The sequence below is a fragment of the Melitaea cinxia genome, chromosome 1 (assembly GCF_905220565.1).
Source record: "Melitaea cinxia chromosome 1, ilMelCinx1.1, whole genome shotgun sequence".
NCBI classification, from domain to species: domain Eukaryota; kingdom Metazoa; phylum Arthropoda; class Insecta; order Lepidoptera; family Nymphalidae; genus Melitaea; species Melitaea cinxia.
The window spans coordinates 3,833,639-3,857,081 of record NC_059394.1 but is presented as its reverse complement, the minus strand read 5'-3'; the positions used below and the strand labels follow the sequence as shown (position 1 = coordinate 3,857,081).

Sequence of the window (23,443 nt, the reverse complement as noted above, 5' to 3'; positions counted from 1 at the left end):
CTTTTAAAAGTCAAACCAAGTCTAACGGCGCTGTTTCAAGGTTATGTCATCTGTTTGTTTTTGTAGTGATGTGATAAAATAACGAGGCAATTGTAATTGAATATTTTTGTAATCTTAATATAATCTGTCGGTATAATATAAAATAAAACGTTATAATTTTATAATATATAATAGTTAGTTAATTATATAATATAACTGGTACGCCCAAACAAAACTTAAAAAAATTAGTGTTATAATATCAGTCAGATAACCATCCAACTGCTGGCTTTGAAATACACAGGCCGAAGACGGGCAGCAGCGTCTTCGGTGCGACAAAGCCAGCACTGCGGTCACCAACCCGCCCAGCGAGGTGACTATGGGCAAAACACATGAGTTCACGCCATTTTTTATTAGGCCTATTATTTATAGGCCTATGTCCAGTAGTGGACTGCGAAAGGCTGCTGTGATAATGATGATGTGATGAATATCAGTCAGTTGAATTTAAAAAAAATATTGAAAATAAAATTAATTAGTGCTTTGATTTTGAAAAGGATGAAGATGCTTTTAAAAGAAGGATGCGAAAAAGTTACAAGAGTTGAAAAAACTAAAAAGATTATATTTGATGACTTTGACCGCGATATCCGTATAGATAGTATGATTGACAATAATTTGATTATACATGTTAGTGAAGGTGACAGCGACATCTCAAGCAAATTTGAAGATTAAATTATTTAACACAGTCTTCATTGTTTAAGGCTTAAAACTATGTATTTTATATTATAAATTTTCCAATAAATAAAGCATTTCTATTTTTCCCCCTTCGTTACATTCAGAATTACGATTTAATTCAATTAACTGATTAATTAAAAATTTATTTACATTGTGAATATTTATTGAATATGTTGAAATATAATTCCTATAAAAAATAACAAAATATAAGTTAAATTTAATAAATATGCATAACAAGTGCAATAAATAATGTTACTAAATATTATTAATGTTATTTACTTTTTTTTACATGACTAGTCACGACGAATTGACAGGTGTCAGAAACGCATTCTTTGAGCGGCCGGACTGTACTTGTTGCTATGTAAATTAATCAGCAAATATTACTTAAATTAATAATACATAATTATGTTATAAATACCTACATATTAGTATTTAAAAATTAAAGGGCAGAGCCCTAATATGTATTATAGTTTTTGTCAAAAGTAGCGCTTCAAGCACTGTTAGTCCGTAACTTACCACTGTAAAACATGTTTTCTTACGACGTGATCTTTGATTTTATATACATTATCTACTTATGAAAATACTATCAGTCAATCTTTATCTAGTCGTAGATAAATTGAAAGGTCACGGTTAATTAATTAATTTAAAAGCAAATGTGTACATTCCAAGTAAAACGTGATAAAAGGTATGTGCAATACAGACTTGATAAATTTGTTTAGAATTATAATAATTATGTACTCAAAGTCTGATAGGTGCTATATGTATAATTATACATACATTTTTGAAGGGTAATTTAAAATACATCTTTATGATTGATGGACAGCGTGCAACCATCTTTTTTTTTCAGAAAAGGTCGTGTGTTAGCGACCAGATTCAAATTATCTACTTCTTTCCAACAGCCTACAGTGATTGCACAAAAAATGTTGTAAAAAATGCGTAGAACTTTTTTTGTGTTAAGAGTTGGTTTCTATCATTACAAAACGTAGCCTTACAATTCTGAGAATTTAAACTATCGTAGGACTAAAACCGTAATTAAAATGAAGTTTAGACATAGTTATTGAAATATAAACTGTAGTTTGAATTATTCGTGTCATTAACCATTTAAATTGTTTATTTAAACTAACAGTTATTGCACCACAATGTGCATGATTTGATGCCTTTAATGATAAATTATTTGATAATCTGTAACTAATCACTAAGCCGTGTCTAGTTAGTTATAAATACCTGCTCCATCAATAAATGCTTGTAATGTTATTTACGAGTTTCAATAGTTTTATGTACTCTGTAGAATTCATTAATGTTAGATTATAAACCAAATATTTAAAAAGTTATAAATACAAATGTACTGGCCTGGCTTAATACATGTTAGGTGCTATTTAATTTTGTAATTTAATTGGACGATATCATACAAAATCTATTTATTGAATTTTTAATGGTCGTAATCTTGCGAAGCTACAGACCATAGCATTCTTGCCTAATGAATGGTTTTCTGTTTGGGGAAGCGGTAGGTTTTTTTTATCAACGCTATGTTTTCCGTTTCGGAACTTGATGGGAGGGCATTATAGCACCTTTTTTCATTCGAATTTGTATAATAATTTGTGTAATAAGGCAATTCTAACGCCTATTAAGTACCTTGAGCTTTACAAGGCCCATACATAAATGAAATGAATATTATTTTAAACATAGGTACATAATAGGGTAGAGTAGGAACAGAAATAATACAAAAACGTACTACGATTTCGTAACTCTATTTTACTATTAAGTAAATCATACTAGTCTAATTAAAATATACATGTTTATTTTGTCCTACAGTTGATAAGCAAGAACAAGGCATTGTTGAAAGTAAATAATTTAAAAGTTTGGAGTCCTGAAGAAAAGTCATGGTGGCGTCGAAAGCCGTCCAAAGCATCAGTCATTATTTTAGATAATGGTCAGTAAAATTGTAATTAAAAGTTAGTTTAGAATAATTTAAATACAAAACGAAAATTTAATATATGTTTTTTGCAGTTTCAGTATGTATGAAAACGGGAGACTTTGTTGCAGTAATTGGACCGAGGTAAGAATTTGTTATAAATTCAATATAGTTCTGTGTAGTTGAATATTATGACAAATGAGTTGAATATTATGACAAACAATTGCTCGAAGCAATCATTGTATCGAATTCCTACGGAACTAAAAAACATAATGGTGTTTGTTAAAAGCTTCGCTTTGCTATAAATTTGCGCTTGACTAACATAATTTCCAATATATAATAATAATTTTAATAATAATAAATATGCAAGCATTTTGTAGCGGTGCGGGAAAGACAACGTTTCTTATGTCTATTGCTGGTAAATGCACTCTCCCGAACAGCGGTACAATCACGCTGAATGGGATAAACGTCAAGGAGTTGAGTGGATCAGTTGAAATTGTTGCGCACTTTGATGTCTTCATGGAAACCCTTACTGTGGAAGAGCATCTGATATTTATGGTAAGCATACGCTTCACGCTTCAGCCTGTAATATCCCACTACTGGGCATAGGCCTCTTGCCCCACGTAGAAGAAGGATCAGAGCTTAATCCACCACGTTGCTCCAATGCGGGTTGGCGGATATATTCCCTACTATGAGTAACGATCGTTATCAGGTGTACATGATAACAACCGGGACCGACGGCTTAACGTGCTCTCCGAGGTACGGTGGGAAGACCCACAAGGACTGCACAAACAGACCACGGCAAACACCCGTATGGCCAATACAAATGTTTGTCATGTGCGGGGATCGAACCCGCAACCGCCAGTGCAACAGGTACAATCCATGGCTGTAACCGATGTGCCAACGTGTGTCTACGGCAAGCATGTAAAATCAAAAAATGACATTTTTTTATAAATAAAATTAATCAATTTACATGTGATTGGTCAATTGGTCAGATGAGTATCTATTGTTTTAGCGCAACAACACAGCAAATTTCATAGTTACGCTTGTTTGTGTTAGTTTTTACTGCTATTTGAAGCTTCAAAGATATACTATATAAACGGACTATAATATATTCATAATAACTTTGGCCTTAAGAGAACTTCAGAATAACCAAGATAATTTCATACGCGTCACATATTTTATAAGTGGGCAAAGCTAATAAGCATATAATAATGTTTCAGACAGAAATGAAATTGGGTAGTGTCAACAAAATTCGCAACAAAGCAAGGTTAGCTTCAATCACTCGAGAGCTTAAGCTGAATAAGCTGAAAAGTTCTAAGATAAGTTCACTTTCTGGGGGAGAACGACGCCTTCTTTCGCTAGCTACATCGGTAAGAGAAGCTATTTCATCTTCATATTTGTACAAATGATTGTCTTTACCGCTTCATTCCTTACAGATGAAACTTAATTTTATAGTCTGTGATTTAAAGAATAGTATTGAATAAATTCAGTAGTCAAACTACATTTTTCATCTGTATATGTAGGTATTAAAATGAACCGCGGAAGTGTATTTACGCATAAAACCTCCAAATGTGTGCATCAAATTGGATAATTAATTTTGTATGGTATTTGTTATTGTCAGCACAAGATTTCTGTAAAAGAAAAAAAAAGTCTATATTTATGGTTACGAAAAAAAAATGGTGGCACGAATTTCATCGGGTCGGCTAGTTTCATAAAAAGATTGGTTTCTATAAATGTTTTTTTACTGTCAACTCATTTGTCATCGCGATACTCAATTGTAATTATTCTTATTTAAGTGACAGAAGTTTGATAAACTGCTTATAAATTGAATAAAAAGCATCAATTTATCATCTATGTCCAGTTGTCCCCGCCTACCATATAAACCGATATTGCTTTTAGTTTACAGACTCGACTACAATCTATCGCCATAAAATATAATAACTTTTTTTAACTTATACTAGTGTTGAACTTTCTGGAAAAATATTGTTTTCTTTTTTTATTTATTCTGTTATGAAAGCATCATAAGACGGCTGATAATATAGAACAGTTGATTCTGGAAACTTTTAGAAATATATACTTTTTCTTACGTATTTGACTGCACAAATGACATACATTCTACACAAAATTCTGGGTCGCTGTTGTTAGGTTTATTTTGTTTAAAAATTAAAATTATTGACGAAATGATTGTACTGTTAACGTTACTTAATATTTGTAGCATGTTATATTCATATCATTTTAAAATCCTTAACTCGGTAACAATTAAGAACTTCTTAAAAACTACAGCTTAGGATAACACTTTGTAACAATAATTGTATTTGCTCGCAAACGAAAAAAAAACCGACTTCAATTACATCGACAAGTAATACAACGTAGGTCGACGAAGAAATTGTCAAGTAAATACGCGTTATCGAAGATTACTCAAAAAGTGGTTATCAGATCTTGATGAAATTTAAATGTGACCACATGATAAACATCAGCTTTCGATTAAATTAAAAGTCATCAAAATCAGTACTTCCAGTAAAAAGTTATGCGGTATAATATACAACGTAGGTCGACGAAAAAGTAGTCAAGTAAAAACGCATTATTAGAAATAACTTAAAAAGTATTTGTTAGATCTCAAATAAATTTAAATGGGATCAAGGGACACACACTACCTTTGGTTAAGAAAAAACCTAACACATTAAAAAAAATACAGTCGAATTGAGAACCTCCTCCTTTTTTGAAAGTCGGTTAAAGAAGAAGAATCATCTGTAGCCAACAAACCTATTTTCACAATAATGATATTTTATTTTTATTGTACTTTTTTCATTCTGTCTTCTAGCTACTCTCAAATCCACAAATCGTGATATGTGATGAACCAACAACTGGACTTGATAGCTATAATGCGGCTCTCGTAGTGGGAGTATTGAAGACATTGTCCAAAAGTGGAAAAATAGTGGTTTGTTCGGTACACCAGCCGTCTTCAGATCTTTTCAAAGAGTTCGATTCGATATCATTGATGGCTGAAGGGAGACTGCTATTTCATGGACCTCAGGAGGATTGTAAGAATTTATTTGAAAGGTTAGTTTGTAATCGTCAAAGAGGTCAGTTACGTAAGCGGTTGTTAATCATAATTTCGAAACTTAGTAACTTTCAGTTAAATCTCCGTATATATTATATATTTTAATTTGAATCATAATTGAAATAGCTTATGGTAATTTAACCAATTAATGTTGACATATTTTTTTGATAGTTAATTTTTTTTTGTATGTATCAGAAACTATTAATTATGCTAGGGAATTTTATTATTAAACTGCTATAATTTAAGTCAAAGTTTCTAATTTTTTTTACTTATACCGTTTAAAAACTAGGCTTATCATGATATATTAGGTTCAACCTTCGATGTCCACAAAACTATAATCCGGCGGAATTTTATATCAAGGCCGTATCCATGGACTTGGGCAATAAAATTTATGACATGGAATATAAATTTGTGTCGGGTGAAGACGAAACAGGTTCCGCGTCACAACGAGAGCTTGCGTGAGTCCGTTTACATTCTGTCTTTAAGATATTTTAAGGGTTTAAATATATAAACATTAGTTGCACTTTATCCGCTTGGCTTTCCCGGAGGGAAAATTCGAAAAAAAAAAACAGCTTATAAGTCGTGAAACAATCAGTTTTTTTTTATTGATCCATGGCTGCAATTTCAGTCTTTTTTTTATGTCACTAGGTCGGCAAACAAGCGTACGGCTCACCTGATGGTAAGCGATTACCGTAGCTTATAGACACCTGCAACACCAGAAGCATTGCAAGCGCGTTGCCGACCCAATCCCCAATCCCCCCAGGAGCTCTGGTCACCTTACTCACCAACAGGAACACAAATACTCCTTGAAAACAGTATTATTTAGCTGTGATCTCCTGTAAGGTCGAGGTACTACTACCCCAGTCGGGCTGCTCCATATTTTGAGCAGGAAATTCCTGCTGTGCCCTACATCAGTTATGCTGTCTCAATTAAGATTAAGAAATTAAGATAAAAAAAACTTGATTTGTAATTATTGTGTGAGTGAAACTTCTTTAGAAGCGTTGTGATTTGAAACTCGATGAAACGACAAACGCGTCACGATAAAGAGAAAAACACATAAATGTATAGGAGAGAATGAGATAGAATACAGTACTGCTTAAAACACGTTAGCGACGAATTTTGCATGGTACTTACGACCTTTTGCATGAGACCGTGTTCATCGTCGATAGAACATATCTCAACGGCCTACCTTCCAACTTTTTAGAAGTTTCACTTCTGCCGTCTGTGAATTACACACGCAAACTTTTTATTTCTCTCATTTGAAGTATTCAATGCCGTTATGCGATAAACGATCCTTGTAATACGTTGAAGTAGTTATTACCTTTCTGAAGTAAAACCTCTTTACGCTCGCTTGATTTGAGGAGTAAGCTGGTGAATGCGTAATGAGAGCGTTACGAAAAGTGTGGTCGGGTGAGGCTGATGGAAATAGAGAGGGAGATATAAGTTAGTGAAGATAGAAAGAGAGAGAGAGTTACGTTTCGTAAGTTTTACTTTAGTCCTGAGACTTAAAGCACACTCGTTTGTTTTAGTTCTTCTCATTTATCTTCTATTTTTGAGGTTGTCTTGAAAGCATTACTGAAGAGATTTAAATTACGTTTATAGTGTAATATTACGTAATATGGGAAATAATTTAATGTCCTATGCTAAATAAATAATACATATTATGTTTTTGTCGTTTTTTTTTTTTTTTTTATATCACCAGGTCGGCAAACAAGCGTACGGCTCACCTGATGGTAAGAGATTACCGTAGCTTATAGACGCCTACAATACCAAAAGCATCGAAAGCGCGTTGCCGACCCAATACCAAATCCCCCCCAGGAGCTCTTGTCACCTTACTCACCAACAGGAACACAATACTGCTTGAAAACAGTATTATTTAGCTGTGGTCTTCTGTAAGGTCGAGGTACTACCCCAGTCGGGCTGCTCCATATTTTGAGCAGGAAATTCCTGCTGTGCCCTACCACAGTTTAGACGTTTACTACGTTTAGATAAACATACTTTTTATTATTAAAATTATCGTAACGATTAAATGTGATTTTAATAAATGAAGCACAGATTAAGATAACTTTTGATCCGCGTGGGTTCATCTGCATATAAAACCGGTTTTATTAAGTTTACTTTGAGACTATAGTTCGTAGTCGTTAGTTAGGAAATCACCTAAATATTTGGCTTAATGTATTTAACATTCCAAGTTTCGATTCACGTTACTGTTTAAAGATGTTAACTTAGAAAGGTTAAAAGCTATTCGAAAGATTAAGGCCTCTATTTAACAGAGTTTGTATTTACATTTAATAATAAATAGAAATTAAATTAAAAAGCATTTTTCATAAAGATCTTTTTATTGATTATAGTTAAATTTTAATTATGTTTTATACAGATTAGCGTTTTATAGTAACTTTGAGATTAACATAGCATCTTTAATAGATGTAAATAATTAATAATTTGATCCTAACCTGTGCGGTATAAGTCTGTATAAAAGTAAAAAGTTCTCGTTATTCTAGTTTTCGATACTCACCCAAACATTTCAAGTTTTAACGTTTATGGTTATTTTTAGACTAATTATAGCCTACAACAGCACTAAAGGAAGAGCATGTACAAAAAAAAAAAATCCAAAAATCATATGTTGCTGAAATTACAAGATGAATCATACAAACGTAATTAATTTGTTACAAAATAATCACAAAATAAATAAGTAATTCCAAACAAATTAATTTTATATTAAATATCCGTTTGTATCTAATGTTAGAAAAACATAACTTGTAACTAATATGTTTTTTTTGTAACGATAATTATGTGGTTCGTTGAATAATGTTGTGCAATACAGTTGTTGGTAATACACGGCCATTTTGTTTTATTACTACCTTTTAACGTTTTCAAGGATGATACCATAAGATTTAAATTTAACTATTTTAAACGCATGGGAAGTATTTATAGCGTATATTTAGTTTGTCCATTAATCGTTGGCCGTTTCCATCAAATGTCGTTAATGGCTCAAGATATTTATGAATTATGTAATTAAATTATTATATTACCTACACGTAATTTCTTGTTTATTTAATATATTGTATGTCGAATAGCTTACTGCTTATTAAGCTACTATGGAATAATTGATATCATTATTTAAATTGACGTGTAATAAAACTATATGAAGCACATCCTATACCAACTGATGATTCTAACTTTATGTATTTGGTTTTAGGTATTTGGTTTTAGGTTTTCTGTAATGATCTTTTTTTTTTATAATTAGATAGGCTTGCGTTTGACCACTATTTCACCTGATGTTTAGCGAGAATGTGGTCTAGGATGGAGCACGTTTACCTAGAAGTAGCCTATTCGCTCGCGACTTAAAGATCCCCAGATTGTAGCTATCCGGAAACAGACGCCGATAGAGAGTTCCATATTTGGCCATTCTTCGGTCGTACGCATCAAGAATGTACTAGCGAATCGCTTAGTGCGTATAGTGGGAATGTCAATGATCATTGCTAATGAATGTTTAGTTTTTTCTTTCCTTTTTTTAAATTATAGTAACATAACTGTAGCCTATGTTAACATATTGGTAACACAGCCGCTGGCATATCAGATGCATTATACCACTTTAGCCGTAGGAATCATAAATAAGTGCTACTAATTGTTTTGGCTTTGCTATCTTTCCTAACTGAATTTCAGTTATGTTTATTATTTGTTCTGTTTTATGAAACATTTAACTTACGTATCGAGGTATTTTAAAGTCAACTATTTATTAACTAATCAATGTTTAAACTCGATTTTCAGTTTACTATGTAACTATCTATATTAATATAATGACGAATGATATCTATATTAATATAGTATCTGTATTGATATTATGACGTAATCTTTGCTATATTTATGATGTACAAAGTTTGTATGTCGCAGTAAAAACTGTCTCTTAAAAAATAATAGGTTTTTATGTCCACAGGTGCAAAAGGAACTGGTTCAAACAAGTCTACCTCTTGTTGTGGCGATCGTCACTCGGTTTTAAAACGAACCTTAAACACTTCTTTTTTCAGCTTTTTCTTAACACGGTGAGTATTGTGACTTTTAATTATAATTAATTATTAATATTAATAATTGGATATAACATCAAAATCTGTTCCGTAGTTTTAAAGATCTAAGCATACAGACAGCAGGAAGCGACATCTGTTTTATACTATGTAATAATGATAATGATTGCAACTAATGTAATGTACCAACTGTATCAGACTAATCTGTAATTAAAAAGATTAAGCTCTAATTCTTGCCCTTAATGGGGATCTTTTGCCCCTTTACATAGTCACAGGTAATAATAATAATAATAATATATTCTTTATTGTACACCAAAATATAAACAAACAGTAGTAATTAAAAAAAAAATTACAAAGGCAATATTATCGCTGAAGAGCGATTTCTTCCAGATAACCTTTAGGCACAGGACATGATATAGTAGTGACAGGTTTTGGTTTACTAATCATATTTCAACATTTAATTAATTATAGTTTTTTTTCAAAGGTCGATGTGCTTTAATTAAATAATTGTAACACATTATCTAGAATAGATATTTGATAAATCAAATTCTTGTCAATTTTTTATGTACAACCTACTCGTACAGGTATGGTAATTGATACAAGTTTACACATTCTATGAAGTATTTATAGCTCTGTATAATAATATTATATTTAGAAATCTCATCTGCGGAATAAATTCCTAAGTATAAAAATCTATTCAGACAAAATACGTTTCTGTTCGATAAATAATTAATTTATGAAATCTGCTCAAAGTAAACTGTAGTTAAGATTGTTATACTTGACTAACGGCCGAACCCAATATTCAATCTAAAGATAGAGATAGGTAGTTATCATCGACTGCTAATAACTAACTATCTATCCTTTGTAGTTGTTCCAATAATTCGCACAGGGGACTACTATCTCCAGTTAGCTGTAGATAGACCGGCTACCTGAGCTCTCCCTTACATTCTAGTATACGCAGCGTCACAGACGGCCTCAGTTATGTTACACAGATGTTTTGTAGTATTTAAATTTGTCATACAAATTTTATTCATATTAAAGTAATCTTGTTTTATAAAAATATGGACAAATTAATTTTTACACAGACTTTTTAATTTATAATAAATGATATTATTTTAATATGGAATACACGGTAAATCTAGTAACGGAACATTTTAACACGACACGAAAAGACGCTACGAGGCCATTACGCTTTATTGAATCGTCGTTTCGTTTGAATTTGTATAATTTTTTTACAAATCAAAATTCAAATTATACAAATCATTGCAAATTATACAATCATTCGCCAAATTGTTTGTTTTACTCACAAGATGAGTAAAGTAAGTATTATTTCACAAGAAACTTATTATTTTTATTCAATTAATTGTTGCAAAAGAGCAATATCACTTGAACTGCTACTTGAACTTGAGTCTGCTATTATTTTTCACTCGAAATTAATTTTATTTTAAACAAAGAAAATACTTTTGCAATTAATAAATCTTAGTTATCCCCCGAAAACTATAGATCGTATATTGTTGTTACTAAAGTTAACCAACGTTACTGACAGATAGAACTCTATTATTATTGGGACGCTTACACTGTCATTTTCATACGAACTGTTATCTCTGGTAAGCTATCCTCCCTCTCGTCGATAGACAGCTTTGAAGGATAAGATTGCCTATCGTCGATAAGTTTATTGGGTCAGTAAAATGAATGATAGATAGATATTTCTGTCTCTAGTAGGACATAACCAGAGATAGATTGAATATTGAGTTCGGCCGTAAGTTGTTAAGAATTTTTGTAAGCGGCTTACAATATTTCTGTGATTAACGATTTATCACGTCAATCGCAAATGATTATTTCATCGTTATATATAAATATATGTATAGTCGAGTATATACGTTGGCTGTCACAATAACGAACCCAGTTTGGTAAAGTAGATTTAAATGTTCAAACAAGCGTGTATCACTGATGGAGTAATCGTATATGACATGACGAGGTGAACTGCTGGTGTCCAAGTCTCACTATACTTTTAGAATATTAAGAAATTTGCTTCGAGAAAAAAATGTTCCTATCAAAGAAATATTGTGTTTTACACGTTGACCTGACCGTATTTAATAAGGAAGCCTTCAAGCATACAATCAGTCTCAATTAATCCATCATTAATACCGCAAACGTCTTTCGTCTTTTATCTGAATTTGAACTCAACGATATCGACGATATTTTTACGTCATAATCGAGCTACAGTGTAACCATATGATTTTTAGAGAATAGTGTTTTACAAACCATACAGACACGATAAAAATTGTCTATAACATTAACTCGTTAATATATGTAATTATTCAAACTGTGATGACATTATGACACTTTGATAACATAATAAGACATAACAAGACGATCAAGCTCTAGGAAGGGCCGAGAGTAGGGTCAGAAACGCGCTTTTAAAGCTTTTGGCGTTGCTGGCGTCCATTGGCTACGGTATCCGTTCATAATCAGCTAGAGCATAATTATGCTTAAAATAAAAACACTGATCTGCTATTGGTATTTTCTGAATAAAGTTTTTTTTACATAAATAATAATTTCAGGTTGTATCCGCACTCGTCATAAGCACGTGCTATGTTGGTATATCTGGGACTACGCAAAAGGGTGTACAAAATATCAGGGGTTTCCTCTGGCTGCTTTGTTCTGAGGTTTCCTTCAGTGTGTCGTACTGCGCGCTGTACGCTTTCGAGAATGATCTGACCTTGTTCAAACGGGAGGTTGGGATTTACAACGCGTCTAGTTTTTATGTTGCAAGATTCTTATGTCTGGTAAGTAATGACGCAATTAGTAGGTTTTTTTTTTATGTGAATACGTAAATTATTATTTAATATCCATGTCCATCGGATATATAAAACCGTCCGATTTTTATGATTATTGCTTTGTAAGAACGTTTTATAGCTTAAACTTATAGAGATAACTTTCCGAAATCCGTTCATATTGGTTATAACGATCGAAAGTACAGTTTTGACTAAATCATAAATATAATTTGGTTATCCTCAATAATTTTAATCTCTACAAAAATGAATGATGAATCAGTCAGAAAGAGACAGATTTTTGTACATACATATAATGACAGATTTTTGTACATATATATATGTACCAAAATAAGCGCGTTAAAAAATAATGAAGTACAATAGATATTAAGATATTTGGTATGTACAGATAGTACAGAAAGCTTACTTGTAGATGCACACAGTCTATTCGATTTTGACGAATAGAAGCATCCATACGTGTCTGTTACTCTCAATAATGTATTATGGTAATTGGGGGAGGAATGATAACCCTACACTAAAATCGTTTTGTCGCATTCAACGGGCCGCCTATACAACTTACGCCTTCGTCGACACCTACTTCAAACGATGCGATGCTAGGCTAGGAAAAATCCATGGTCGTGTCAATGAACTCAGTCATAAAAAATTTTTTTTCCTGCCACTTTTTGTCTTAATCTTTTTTTCTCGTCTATCATGTATTTATTATGTTACTAAAATTTTTTATGAATATATTTTCTATAAATTAATGTCAACTATAGTATGTCCGCTAAAGATTGCGTTTCAGACTCGCGTTAAACAGACGACGATGAACTATATTATATATTTATAACTAGATAATTTTAAATAGTTCTTGTAATTAATACCTGAATCCAATTAATTTGTATAAGTTTGAATAATTGTTTTTGTCGTTTCATTACTTAAAATTACTAGAAGGGAAGTTTAAGATTATCTGTAACTAGAGTAATTAAAATGAAAATGATGAAACACTAATTTTTTTATTACAAAACGAGAAATATACGTTTAAAGTTATGTAAAATACAGTCTATACTTTTAATGACACTTCATTTCGCAATTTTTTATCGAATATATGTATTTTTTTTTTTTTTGATATTTTATAACGACCACTACAGGCAGAATTTTGACGTAAATTCCATTAAAAAATTGTCAAAAACGTATCACTAGTGATCAAATCTCGAGATAGATAGACTTTTAAAGTGGCCGTAAGTCATTTAATTATAATTATTTTATACTATAAAATGTAATTATTATTGTAGTTTCAAAAATGCTTTTTGAAATATTTATGAGCAAATAAATGAAGATTTTTTTATTATTATATTTTATATCGTTAACATTTTGCTTTTAGCATTTATTTGTATTGTCTTTTCATTTATTTGTTCATTTACTTCAGCTTACTGTCATTCATTTGAAGTTTTTGCGCTACATTTAATATCTAATATTAATACAATAGCTGATGAAATGCGCAAATGTTTTATTTGCTTTAGAACAACAGATTGTTTTTAGTCAGTATTTTTACTAATGTAACCAATTTCTAATACAGATGTTACAGCACAATTCTACAAAATAGTAACAATATAAAAAACAACAGATTAAAAATAATGTCATAACAATTAAAATATAATTAAAATGTGGAATATAATATTATATCCAAAAAATCAAATTTTTTTTTACACAACTGCGAAAAATATACTAACCAGAAGTTTAAAAATTAATCCTCAATTAAATTGCAGTTTTATATCAAAGCCAATTAAGTCGGAATTTAGTTTTTAGTGAAAAGGTTTTATGTCATTAGGATTTATTATACTATATTGAATGATTTTCAATTGAAAATATTAATATTAATTATTAAATGCTTAATTCCGGATTTATGCGTTGGAGGGGTCAATGTATAAATTATTTTCTTTTTTTTTAAATTATGTATTGACAGACTTAGACATTTATTATTTTGATCATATTTCATATTTAGTTAAAGCCGTAAGTACTAATAAATGTTGACATAGAGCGTTCCATAAATTAAATACTTGTTTTATTGATCTATTTAAATTAAATTAAGTGACATATAAATATAATACTCGCATAATTAAATTGACATTTTACGTAATAAATTGAAACAATAAGTATTGACAGCTAGCCTTTTGTTGCTAACAATGTTACAATTTAAGTTACTTTTTAATGTATTCAGTGTTAGATTGATATGTTTATACAAAAGAAAAATGAATAAATATGACTACAATTTTGGTGATTTGATTTTTTTTCAAAATTTATTATACTTTTTTCCTTTTTTCAAGTAGCTTACAAAATATTTTACGATTCGGCCTATAGCATCCCACTGGTGGGAATAGACCTCTTTTTCCATGTAAAAGAAGTTTCTTCTTCTACAAAATATTTGGTTATCTTGAGAAATTCATAATTTCTATATTTAGTTGGATAATACTTTCTGAGTGAAGTGGCGTCCATAAAGAAAAAGTTATAGACATTATTTTGATTAAAAATATATTTAATAAATCACTTTGTCGTTATAAAATAAATTTGTTTTAGTTTTATCATCTAGTTAATGTATATTTAAAATTTGCAATCGTATCTGTAAAATTTGAAATAATAAATTAATTTAAAAATTAGCGTAAGTCATAAACAAATTTCCAACTCTGCACGACATCTAATTATTGAATGATCACCGTTAATACTAGTGACAATTTGTAAAAAATACTTTAATTTATATATTTATTAAAACTACACACTATTACTTGATAACTATTTTGCGTTTTGATATTTTTTTTCACGTATTTATACGTTGTTAAGTTTATGTTGTCCTATTCCTAAAAAGTAAAAATATTATTTTTGGCGTAATCATCAATTTTAGTAACATTTTATTACATTGCACAACATTTTTGTAGTAGTTTTTACGTTTTTACTAAGTCGTTAAAGTGGGCAAACTGTGAAATCATGACATCGTTTATATCGATTGGTTGATTGGTTTAATAGATTTCAGTTGTCTAAGTAGAGCACGGTTGATTATTCCAAATATTCAATATTAGTTCATTAATTATTCTTTTTGTCATTTCTAGTACGTATTCATGGATAAAAAATTGCTAGAACTTTTCACACCGATATCGGAAAATTGCGATGTATAAGAATTTTTTTAACAAAAACTTAAAGCCTAATAATTTTCTATTCTGTTATGCCAAAACAATCCACTTTGTTTAATTGCGTTTGTTTTAAAAAAAATACTTATTTATCCATTTGTTTAAAATCTATATTTGATAGATAGTTATGTCAATTTAATCCTTGACATTATCTCCTAATACGAAGCAGCATTCCATCGCAATTCATAGAATTAAAATATTATTTTTTACAACTTTACTGAGTGATAGTCATTTTATTATATGAATAATTTATTTTGAAGTATTTAAAAAAAGAACGGACTCTTAATACTTTTTGCATTAACTGTCAAAGAGTAGTTTTAAAATTGATAAAAGAAAATAGACTTGTTGTTTCTTTCAAATATATTTGAAAATGGCTTTATTGGTTTAGCTGATTTATATTGAGTGGGTCAACATTTGTATATCTATATTATAATTTACAAAACGCGAGAAACATAATGGAAACAAATGGCAGTTTGTATGATAAATCCAAAACAATTAATTTGCATATATTTTGTGTTCACTTTAACAGTTGGCTGTTATAAGTGTTAATAATAACTATCAAGTCACAGAGGACAGAAAATTAGGGACCAATGGTGGTATTGCAAAACTATGCACATATTAATTCCCATCTTTTGTTGCGACTAAGGTCGCAAGTTAAATATTAGTGAAAGATCAATAGCAGTTTACATAAGTTTCAAACAAAGTTAATTAAAAAAAAAACTTTTAATTTCACTATTCAAAGGACTTAAAATAATAATTAGAGTTTACTTTTTTCATACAGATGCCGCGATGCATAACATGGCCGATCGCCTATGTTGTGATAGCAACATTAGCAGTCGATTTGCCCGACCATTTCCTAACTGCGGTGAAATTTACATTATCACTCATATGTACGGCCGTCGCTTCGTCTGCGTATGGTAAATGTAACAGTAGAAAACTCATAGCAATTAATAGTAAATTATACGTAGAGTACAACCGTTGCCTAGGAATAATTGCTACAAATTTTTTATTTTAGTAATAGAAATTTGTGTGGCTACGGCACCAAAGAAGAATATAGCTACCCCCTCTCTTCTCGTGGATGTCGTAAGAGGCGACTAAGGGATAACAAGGTTCCACTACCACCTTGGAACTTAAGAAGCCGACCGATGGAGGGATAACCATCTAACCGCTGGCTTTGAAACACACAGGCCGAAGACGGACAGCAGCGTCTTAGGTGCGAAAAAGCCAGCCCTGCGGTCACCAACCTGCCCAGCGTGGTAACTGTGGGCAACACACATAAGTTCATGCATTTTTGGCGCGAACTTGTGGAGGCCTATGTCCAGCAGTGGACTGCAATAGGCTGGAATCATCAATAGAAATTTAACGAAAAAGTGATTACTTTTATCGAATGCTGTTCGACAAATTGAAACTCAATTGTTTTTTCTTTGTTGAACTCAACTATTCACTAGACGAAGGCAGCAACATCGTACGCTTGGTTATCGCTTGTAAATTTTGTTTTAAGCTTTACTATCATTTTTAAGTTTTGAGTATTTGATAAGGAATAGATGTATAAATTAATCAGAATAGTTAATGGTAATTTAGAAGCAAATCTATAGGATAGTTTTTTTTTTTTTGTTATATAAGAACAGTAAAATTTTCGTAATTATCAAGCTAGTTTCTTAAACGTTTTTTATATTATGTTGTCACTGTTATATGTAATTATATAGTTTTATATACGATTGAATCTGGAAGTCAAACGAAGTGAATAAATATGATGATATTTATCTATTAGATATAAAGCAGCTGTAGTCTTGTACTTAGCGCAACTTTAAAACCAGATAATTTTTTACGACACGGGTTAATAGAATCGCTAGTTTTTTTAATGTATGAGTATTTTTTAATTTAGGATACATCCCGGCAAGCATGGTTGTATTGGGGTAGGGCATAGCAGGAAAAATCTTGCTAAAACTTTCCTCAACTTTACGGAATATCGCATTCTTATATAATATAGTAGTACACTCAAGAAGTGGTATGTTCCTCTGGTAGCCAAAGCAACGAGGGAGGGTGGGATTGAGGTTGGTAACGCGCATGCAAAGCCTCTGATGTTGCAGGCGTACAAATGCACTATCTCACGCAGACGTAGGCTTACGTGTTACCCTTGTGGTATAAAAAGCTCTGTTGTTAGGATTATGAAAGAAAAAAAACACGATTAACTTTTTTGTTGTTGTTGATTTGTTGAAATCATTACTGGATGTATTAATTAAAAAAAAAAATCTATTGTCATTGTAATAATATTACGAGTATAAAAACTAACTGATAAGAGTTATAGTTACTCTTTATTCTTAATGTAGGTCAAAATATTACATAGCAACATAAAATATCGTAAATTAAAAAGTACACAGTTCCTAATTGAACTTAGCGTAGGTACTCTTATTTAACTATCTTAAGTATAAGATTATTACGTAACGTACAATAATATAGTTATAGCAGACAAAATCAAATGACCGATGTTAATGATGATGACGATGGTTGTTCTAGTGAACACTCGGTAAACAAATACTTAAGTAACAGTAAATTATCGCAATTCGATATTAAATTAGTGATTAGCAAAATGTTTAATGAAAAAGTATGTTAAAAAATCGCGCGATTATTGCATTGTTTCATTTATGTAGCTATTAGTTTAAATAAAGAATAAATGATTGAATGGTGATGTCCTCGCTACGTATTTTTTTATACAACTAGGTCGGCAAACAAGCGTGCGGCTCACCTGAATGTAAGCGATTAGCGTAGCTTAAATGCCTGCAGTACTACAAGCATCAGAAGCGCTTTGCCGACCCTACCCCCAATCCACTCCAGGAGCTCTGGTCAACTTACTCACCACAGGAACACAACACTGCTTGAAAGCAGAATTTAGCTGTGATTTTTTGTAAGGTCAAGGTACTTCCCCAGTCGGGCTGCTCCAGATTTTGAGCAGAATATATTCTTTTGTGCCCTACCTCAGTTTGCTAATAACGCTAATTAGAAATTACGAAAGCAAAAACGAAAATAATATTAGGATCTGAGTGTATCAATGAAGTCTATTCGCTTTAAGAAAATAGTGACTGTTTGAATAATTTACTTTTAACTTGTCAAATTAATCACAATTTTTTTATACGAAGATAGGCTTGCGTTTGACCACTATTTTACCTGATGTCAAGTGAAAATGTGGTTTAGGATGGAGCGCGTTTACCTAGAAGTAACCTATTCACTCGCAACTTAAAGATCCCCAAAATCAAAATAAAATCAAAATCAAAAATAGCTTTATTCAAATAGGCTCTAAGAGCCCAGGTTATAGAAATAAAACATAAACATTAGTCTGTTTCTATTTCTTACCAGGTCTAGGTATGGGAGCTCTGTTCATATCATCAGGTATAATGGCCGACATTATGCCGTGTGCAGACCTACCCCTATTCCTTATGTCTGGAGCTTTTCTTAGGATATCGTCACTCCCCGTCTGGCTAGAGCCTTTGAAGTACGTTTCGCACTTTTACTATGGAATGGATGTTATCAGCAACGTGTACTGGCGTCAAATTGATTGGATTGGTAAGTGCAATTTTATTTACAATTAGCTGACTCAAAGGACTTTGTCCAGATTTGCGAACTTTTAAATATAAGTTTAGTTTTGATGATCGTTAGGTACGTTTTCTGAATTTTTCCTATGTTCTGCGCTTTTCTTTTATTCCGTAAGAGTTTACAGTATAATACTTACACAGGGAGTGTACTTGCAAATTATTAGAAAAACTTAAAATATATTTAGCCGAATCGGTCTAATCGTTCGTTTAAGTTTAGGCACATTAAGCGATTAATTGTTATTTCTATAGCTTTGTAATTAATATAATTAAATTTCTATATACATAAGTATTCTATCTGTATCTCTTTCCTTCATTCCAAAAAGAAGGACAATGTCTAACTGTCGTACATTTTCATATTCTTAAGTTTCTGTTTCTCTGAATATATATTTTTCTTCGTAACTAATACTTGAAAATAATCAATAAGTAATTGATAAGTGAAAAAATGTGTGGTAAAAAAAAATGAGTGTGCTTTAGACAACACGACTGAAGTAAAACTTCTTTAGCTCTATCTATATGTATGTATATATGAGAGATTGAGAGAAAGAAAATGTCTGCTTGCCTAACTCTGTCTCGCCCCGACAGTTAATATACGAAACGTAACTCTCTCTCTGTCTATCTTACCTAATTTATATCTCCCTCTCAACTTCCGTTCGCCTCGCCTGTAAATACTTTTCGTAACGCTCTCGTCACGCATTTACCAGCTTACTTCCCAAGTCAAGCGAACCTTAAGAAGTTTTAGTTCATAATATTTTGAATACTCTAAAGGTTTTTGGAGCATGACCGGTGATATATAAGCTATAGCATAGTATAATATAGTTTCATTTTAACATTAAAAGTGATCGCGTTCATTAAAAGCAAAATTGAAAATGAAAAAGAAAAAAAAACTATTTATATTCAAATCAAAAAGTGTGTAACACAGTAAAAGTAATTGGTATTATGAAAAAAATACCGACTTTATTATTAACTAGCTGCCCGGACAGACTTCGTTCTGTCAAAAGTTAATTGTAAAAATTTAATTTTTTTAAATTTTTTTTCGTATGAAAACCTTTCGTGGGCGTTAAAGAAAATCCAAAAATTATAAATTAGCCGAATTGGTCGAGCCACTCTCGAGTTACACGCTTAGCTACATTCATTTTTATTTATATAGATTATAGTTACCTAATATTTAAGTCTCACACTTAAATATCAGGCTTTAGAATTTTTTGTTCATTTGCAATAAATATTATTTACATTATCGTGTCGTTTCGAACGATACTTCTACAATATCAAGTTTAATTGATTCATTTTGAACGGGCATCCTAGCAATACCTAAGTTATACGAACGTGGGAATGGTTCTTTTTTGATATAAATGTTTTATTTTACATATAATTATAATTTGTCATCTATTTTCTAGATATTTATATTATAAATAACATATTAGCAAAGACTAGCTTACCCGCAGCTTTGCCCGTGTGGATTACACGATTTTTGTTGTACCGTTTTTTTTTTCTACTGGTGGTGAAATATTGGACATATTTTGTGAATTCTTCATTTTAATTTTTTTTGTTATGTTAATCCATTAGGTGTATCACAGGATTGTAATCTTTTCTTTAAAAAGGTAAAAAGAATATAAATAGTATTTATAGTTTACTTAGGTTTAAAAAGTTTAAATTATTTTAGTTTCTTGCATCGATGAATCGTATGATATTAATTTAAATTAAAGTAAAATTCAGTTATGCTACTAAATCTATTATTTATAACGTAGTAGATTTTTTCATTGTAAATTGCTGTCTAAGCTTTTCGGTTTTCTATAGTTCGAAATCTTAGAACTAATTTTGTGGGGGTTGAGGATGAGGATTGCGGAAAACCGGGATCTCTGGAGCGAACTTGGGGAGGCCTATGTCCAGCAGTGGACTGCAATAGGCTAAACTGACTGACTGACAGACTGAACTAATTAAGTACGAACATGTTATGTACTCAATACGTAAATCAATCACTCGCGTTCTTAATCAGCTTAATAAAGTTATTAGTTAAAACCCCGTCTCATTTCCAAAATATTACGGTAACTTTTCGTAAAAGTCGAAAAATCGAGTACCGGTTTTCAAAATTGTACTGACCTTATTTCTTAAAACAAAGTGAAAGGTTCTGTTTATTTAGTAGTATTATTTTATAATCAGTATTTTAATAGGATAATTTTTATTAGAATTGTTTGCTTTGGATTCCTATACCCGCTATATTAGAATATTCCGTTTTTCTTACAAATAATTATGTTGCAACATATTTTCATAATATTGAACAATAAATTTTTAATTATATATAAACACAATAAATAAAATGTGTAGCCACTTTGGAATATGGTAAAATAAGACTGTTTCGGTATTTTTAAACACCAAGTGTAACCTACTTTCTTTCTAACCTATTTATAGTTTAGTTGTATAATTATGTAGATTATAAAATTGCTCTTTAATAAATTAAAACTGTCCATTGATACCCACCATACTAATATAACTAGCTGTGACCGCGACTTATTCGTCCGCGTGGAATTTAACAAAAAAGTTATTGTTCAGTTCGAGGAGTTATAAAATAAATAAATTTCTAAAATAAAAGTAGCCTAAGTTACTCCTTTCTATATTAGCTATCTTTCAGTGAAACTCGTCAAAATCGATAATATATTTTGGTGTATGAACCGTGTATAAATCCATATGCATTTAGTAAAAAGCGGTTATTTTAATATTACAAACAGACACTCCAATTTTATTTATTTGTGTTGATAACCATATATGTATACTTCTGTGTTGTTCCAGAGTGTCCATCGAATGCAACGTCTATTTGTTTGAACAACGGTGACGCAGTTTTATTAGAAAATGGTTACTCGAAGAATTTTATATTTCAAGATAGTTTAGGACTACTATCCGTTACTTTTATTTGGTGTCTTATAGGATTCTGCGGTTTGAAAAGAGAGGAAAATAAAGGATATGCGTATTGATTTTTGTCTTTTATTTTCTGAAAAGTGAAGTATGGAGCAGCCCGACTGGGGTAGTACCTCGACCTTACAGAAGACCACAGCTAAATAATACTATTTTAAGAAGATGTGTTCCTATTGGTGAGTAAGGTGACCAGAGCTGCTGGGGGGATTGGGGAAGGGGTCGGCAACGCGCTTGCGATGCTCCTGGTGTTGCAGGCGTCTATAAGCTACGGTAATCGCTTACCATCAGGTGAACCGTACGCTTGTTTGCCGACCTAGTTATATATGGAGTACGAAATATGTACTAATGTTTCTAGAATAAGTATTAAGTGGATGGTTGTATCTAAAAATGATCAGATTTTTTTTTATTAATAGATCAATTTTCTAGTCAAGTTATAGTCATATTGTTTATACCATAGGTACCTTGATGACAGGTGGAACAAGTGACCAATCTATTCGACAAGCTAGTTTTGGACTACCAATTACAATTAGTTGACATTTTTCAGGATTAACCTTTAGTCCAAATGAGATACTCCAACTATAGATTTTGTCCAAGTCATTGTTTATCTTATTTATACATATAGACAGATCACTCAATTTAGAATGGCAGTAAATTTGAAGATCATCTGCATACAAGTGGTAGAGAGAAGATATTTGGAGGCATATTGAATTTATGAAAATTGAAAATAGAAGGGGTGACAACATGCCACCCTGCGGCACGCCAGCGTTTACGATTGACCAGTCAGAGTATGAATCCTGGACACGCAACCGCTGCCGACTCCGTAAAGGTAAGTATGAAACTAATCAATTACTGATGGAGATATGTTAAGAGAGCATAATACAGCCAACAATAAATCAAAATCTACTGTACTAAACGCGTTGCTAAAGTCGAGCAGTGTCAACACCGTAAGATTTTAACTATCCATTGCAAGTCTAATGTCGTCGGAGATTTTGACGAGAGCCGTAGCCGTACTATGACCTTTACGGAAACCGGACTAGTAGGGGTTTAGGATATTATTTGAGGAAAGGAACAGTGATAGTTGTTCATGGACAAGACGCTCAAGAACTTTAGACAAAAAGGAAGTATTGAAATAGGACGAAGGTCAGAATACGCAGTAGAGTTGGGTTTTTTCGGTATAGGAATAATTTGAGCGTCTTTCCAAGAGGTAGGAAAAGTACTGAAGATAAAGGATTCGTTGAAGATATGGGTTATGACGGGCAGGATAGAATCTATGATAGGGATGATCAT

General features: G+C 31.5%; 1 protein-coding gene across 1 annotated transcript; it reads left to right on the top strand.

Annotated features, from left to right (window-relative positions):
* The first annotated feature begins 537 nt into the window (after positions 1-537).
* Positions 538-22,215, top strand: LOC123655829 (protein white-like). The gene is made up of 12 exons (XM_045591605.1): positions 538-660; positions 2,521-2,638; positions 2,716-2,764; positions 3,001-3,178; positions 3,844-3,993; positions 5,445-5,683; positions 5,993-6,117; positions 9,606-9,727; positions 12,271-12,495; positions 16,441-16,576; positions 19,014-19,220; positions 22,034-22,215. The coding sequence occupies exons 1-12, from the start codon at positions 538-540 to the stop codon at positions 22,213-22,215; spliced, it is 1,854 nt and encodes a 617-aa protein (XP_045447561.1).
* Positions 22,216-23,443: the final 1,228 nt, after the last annotated feature.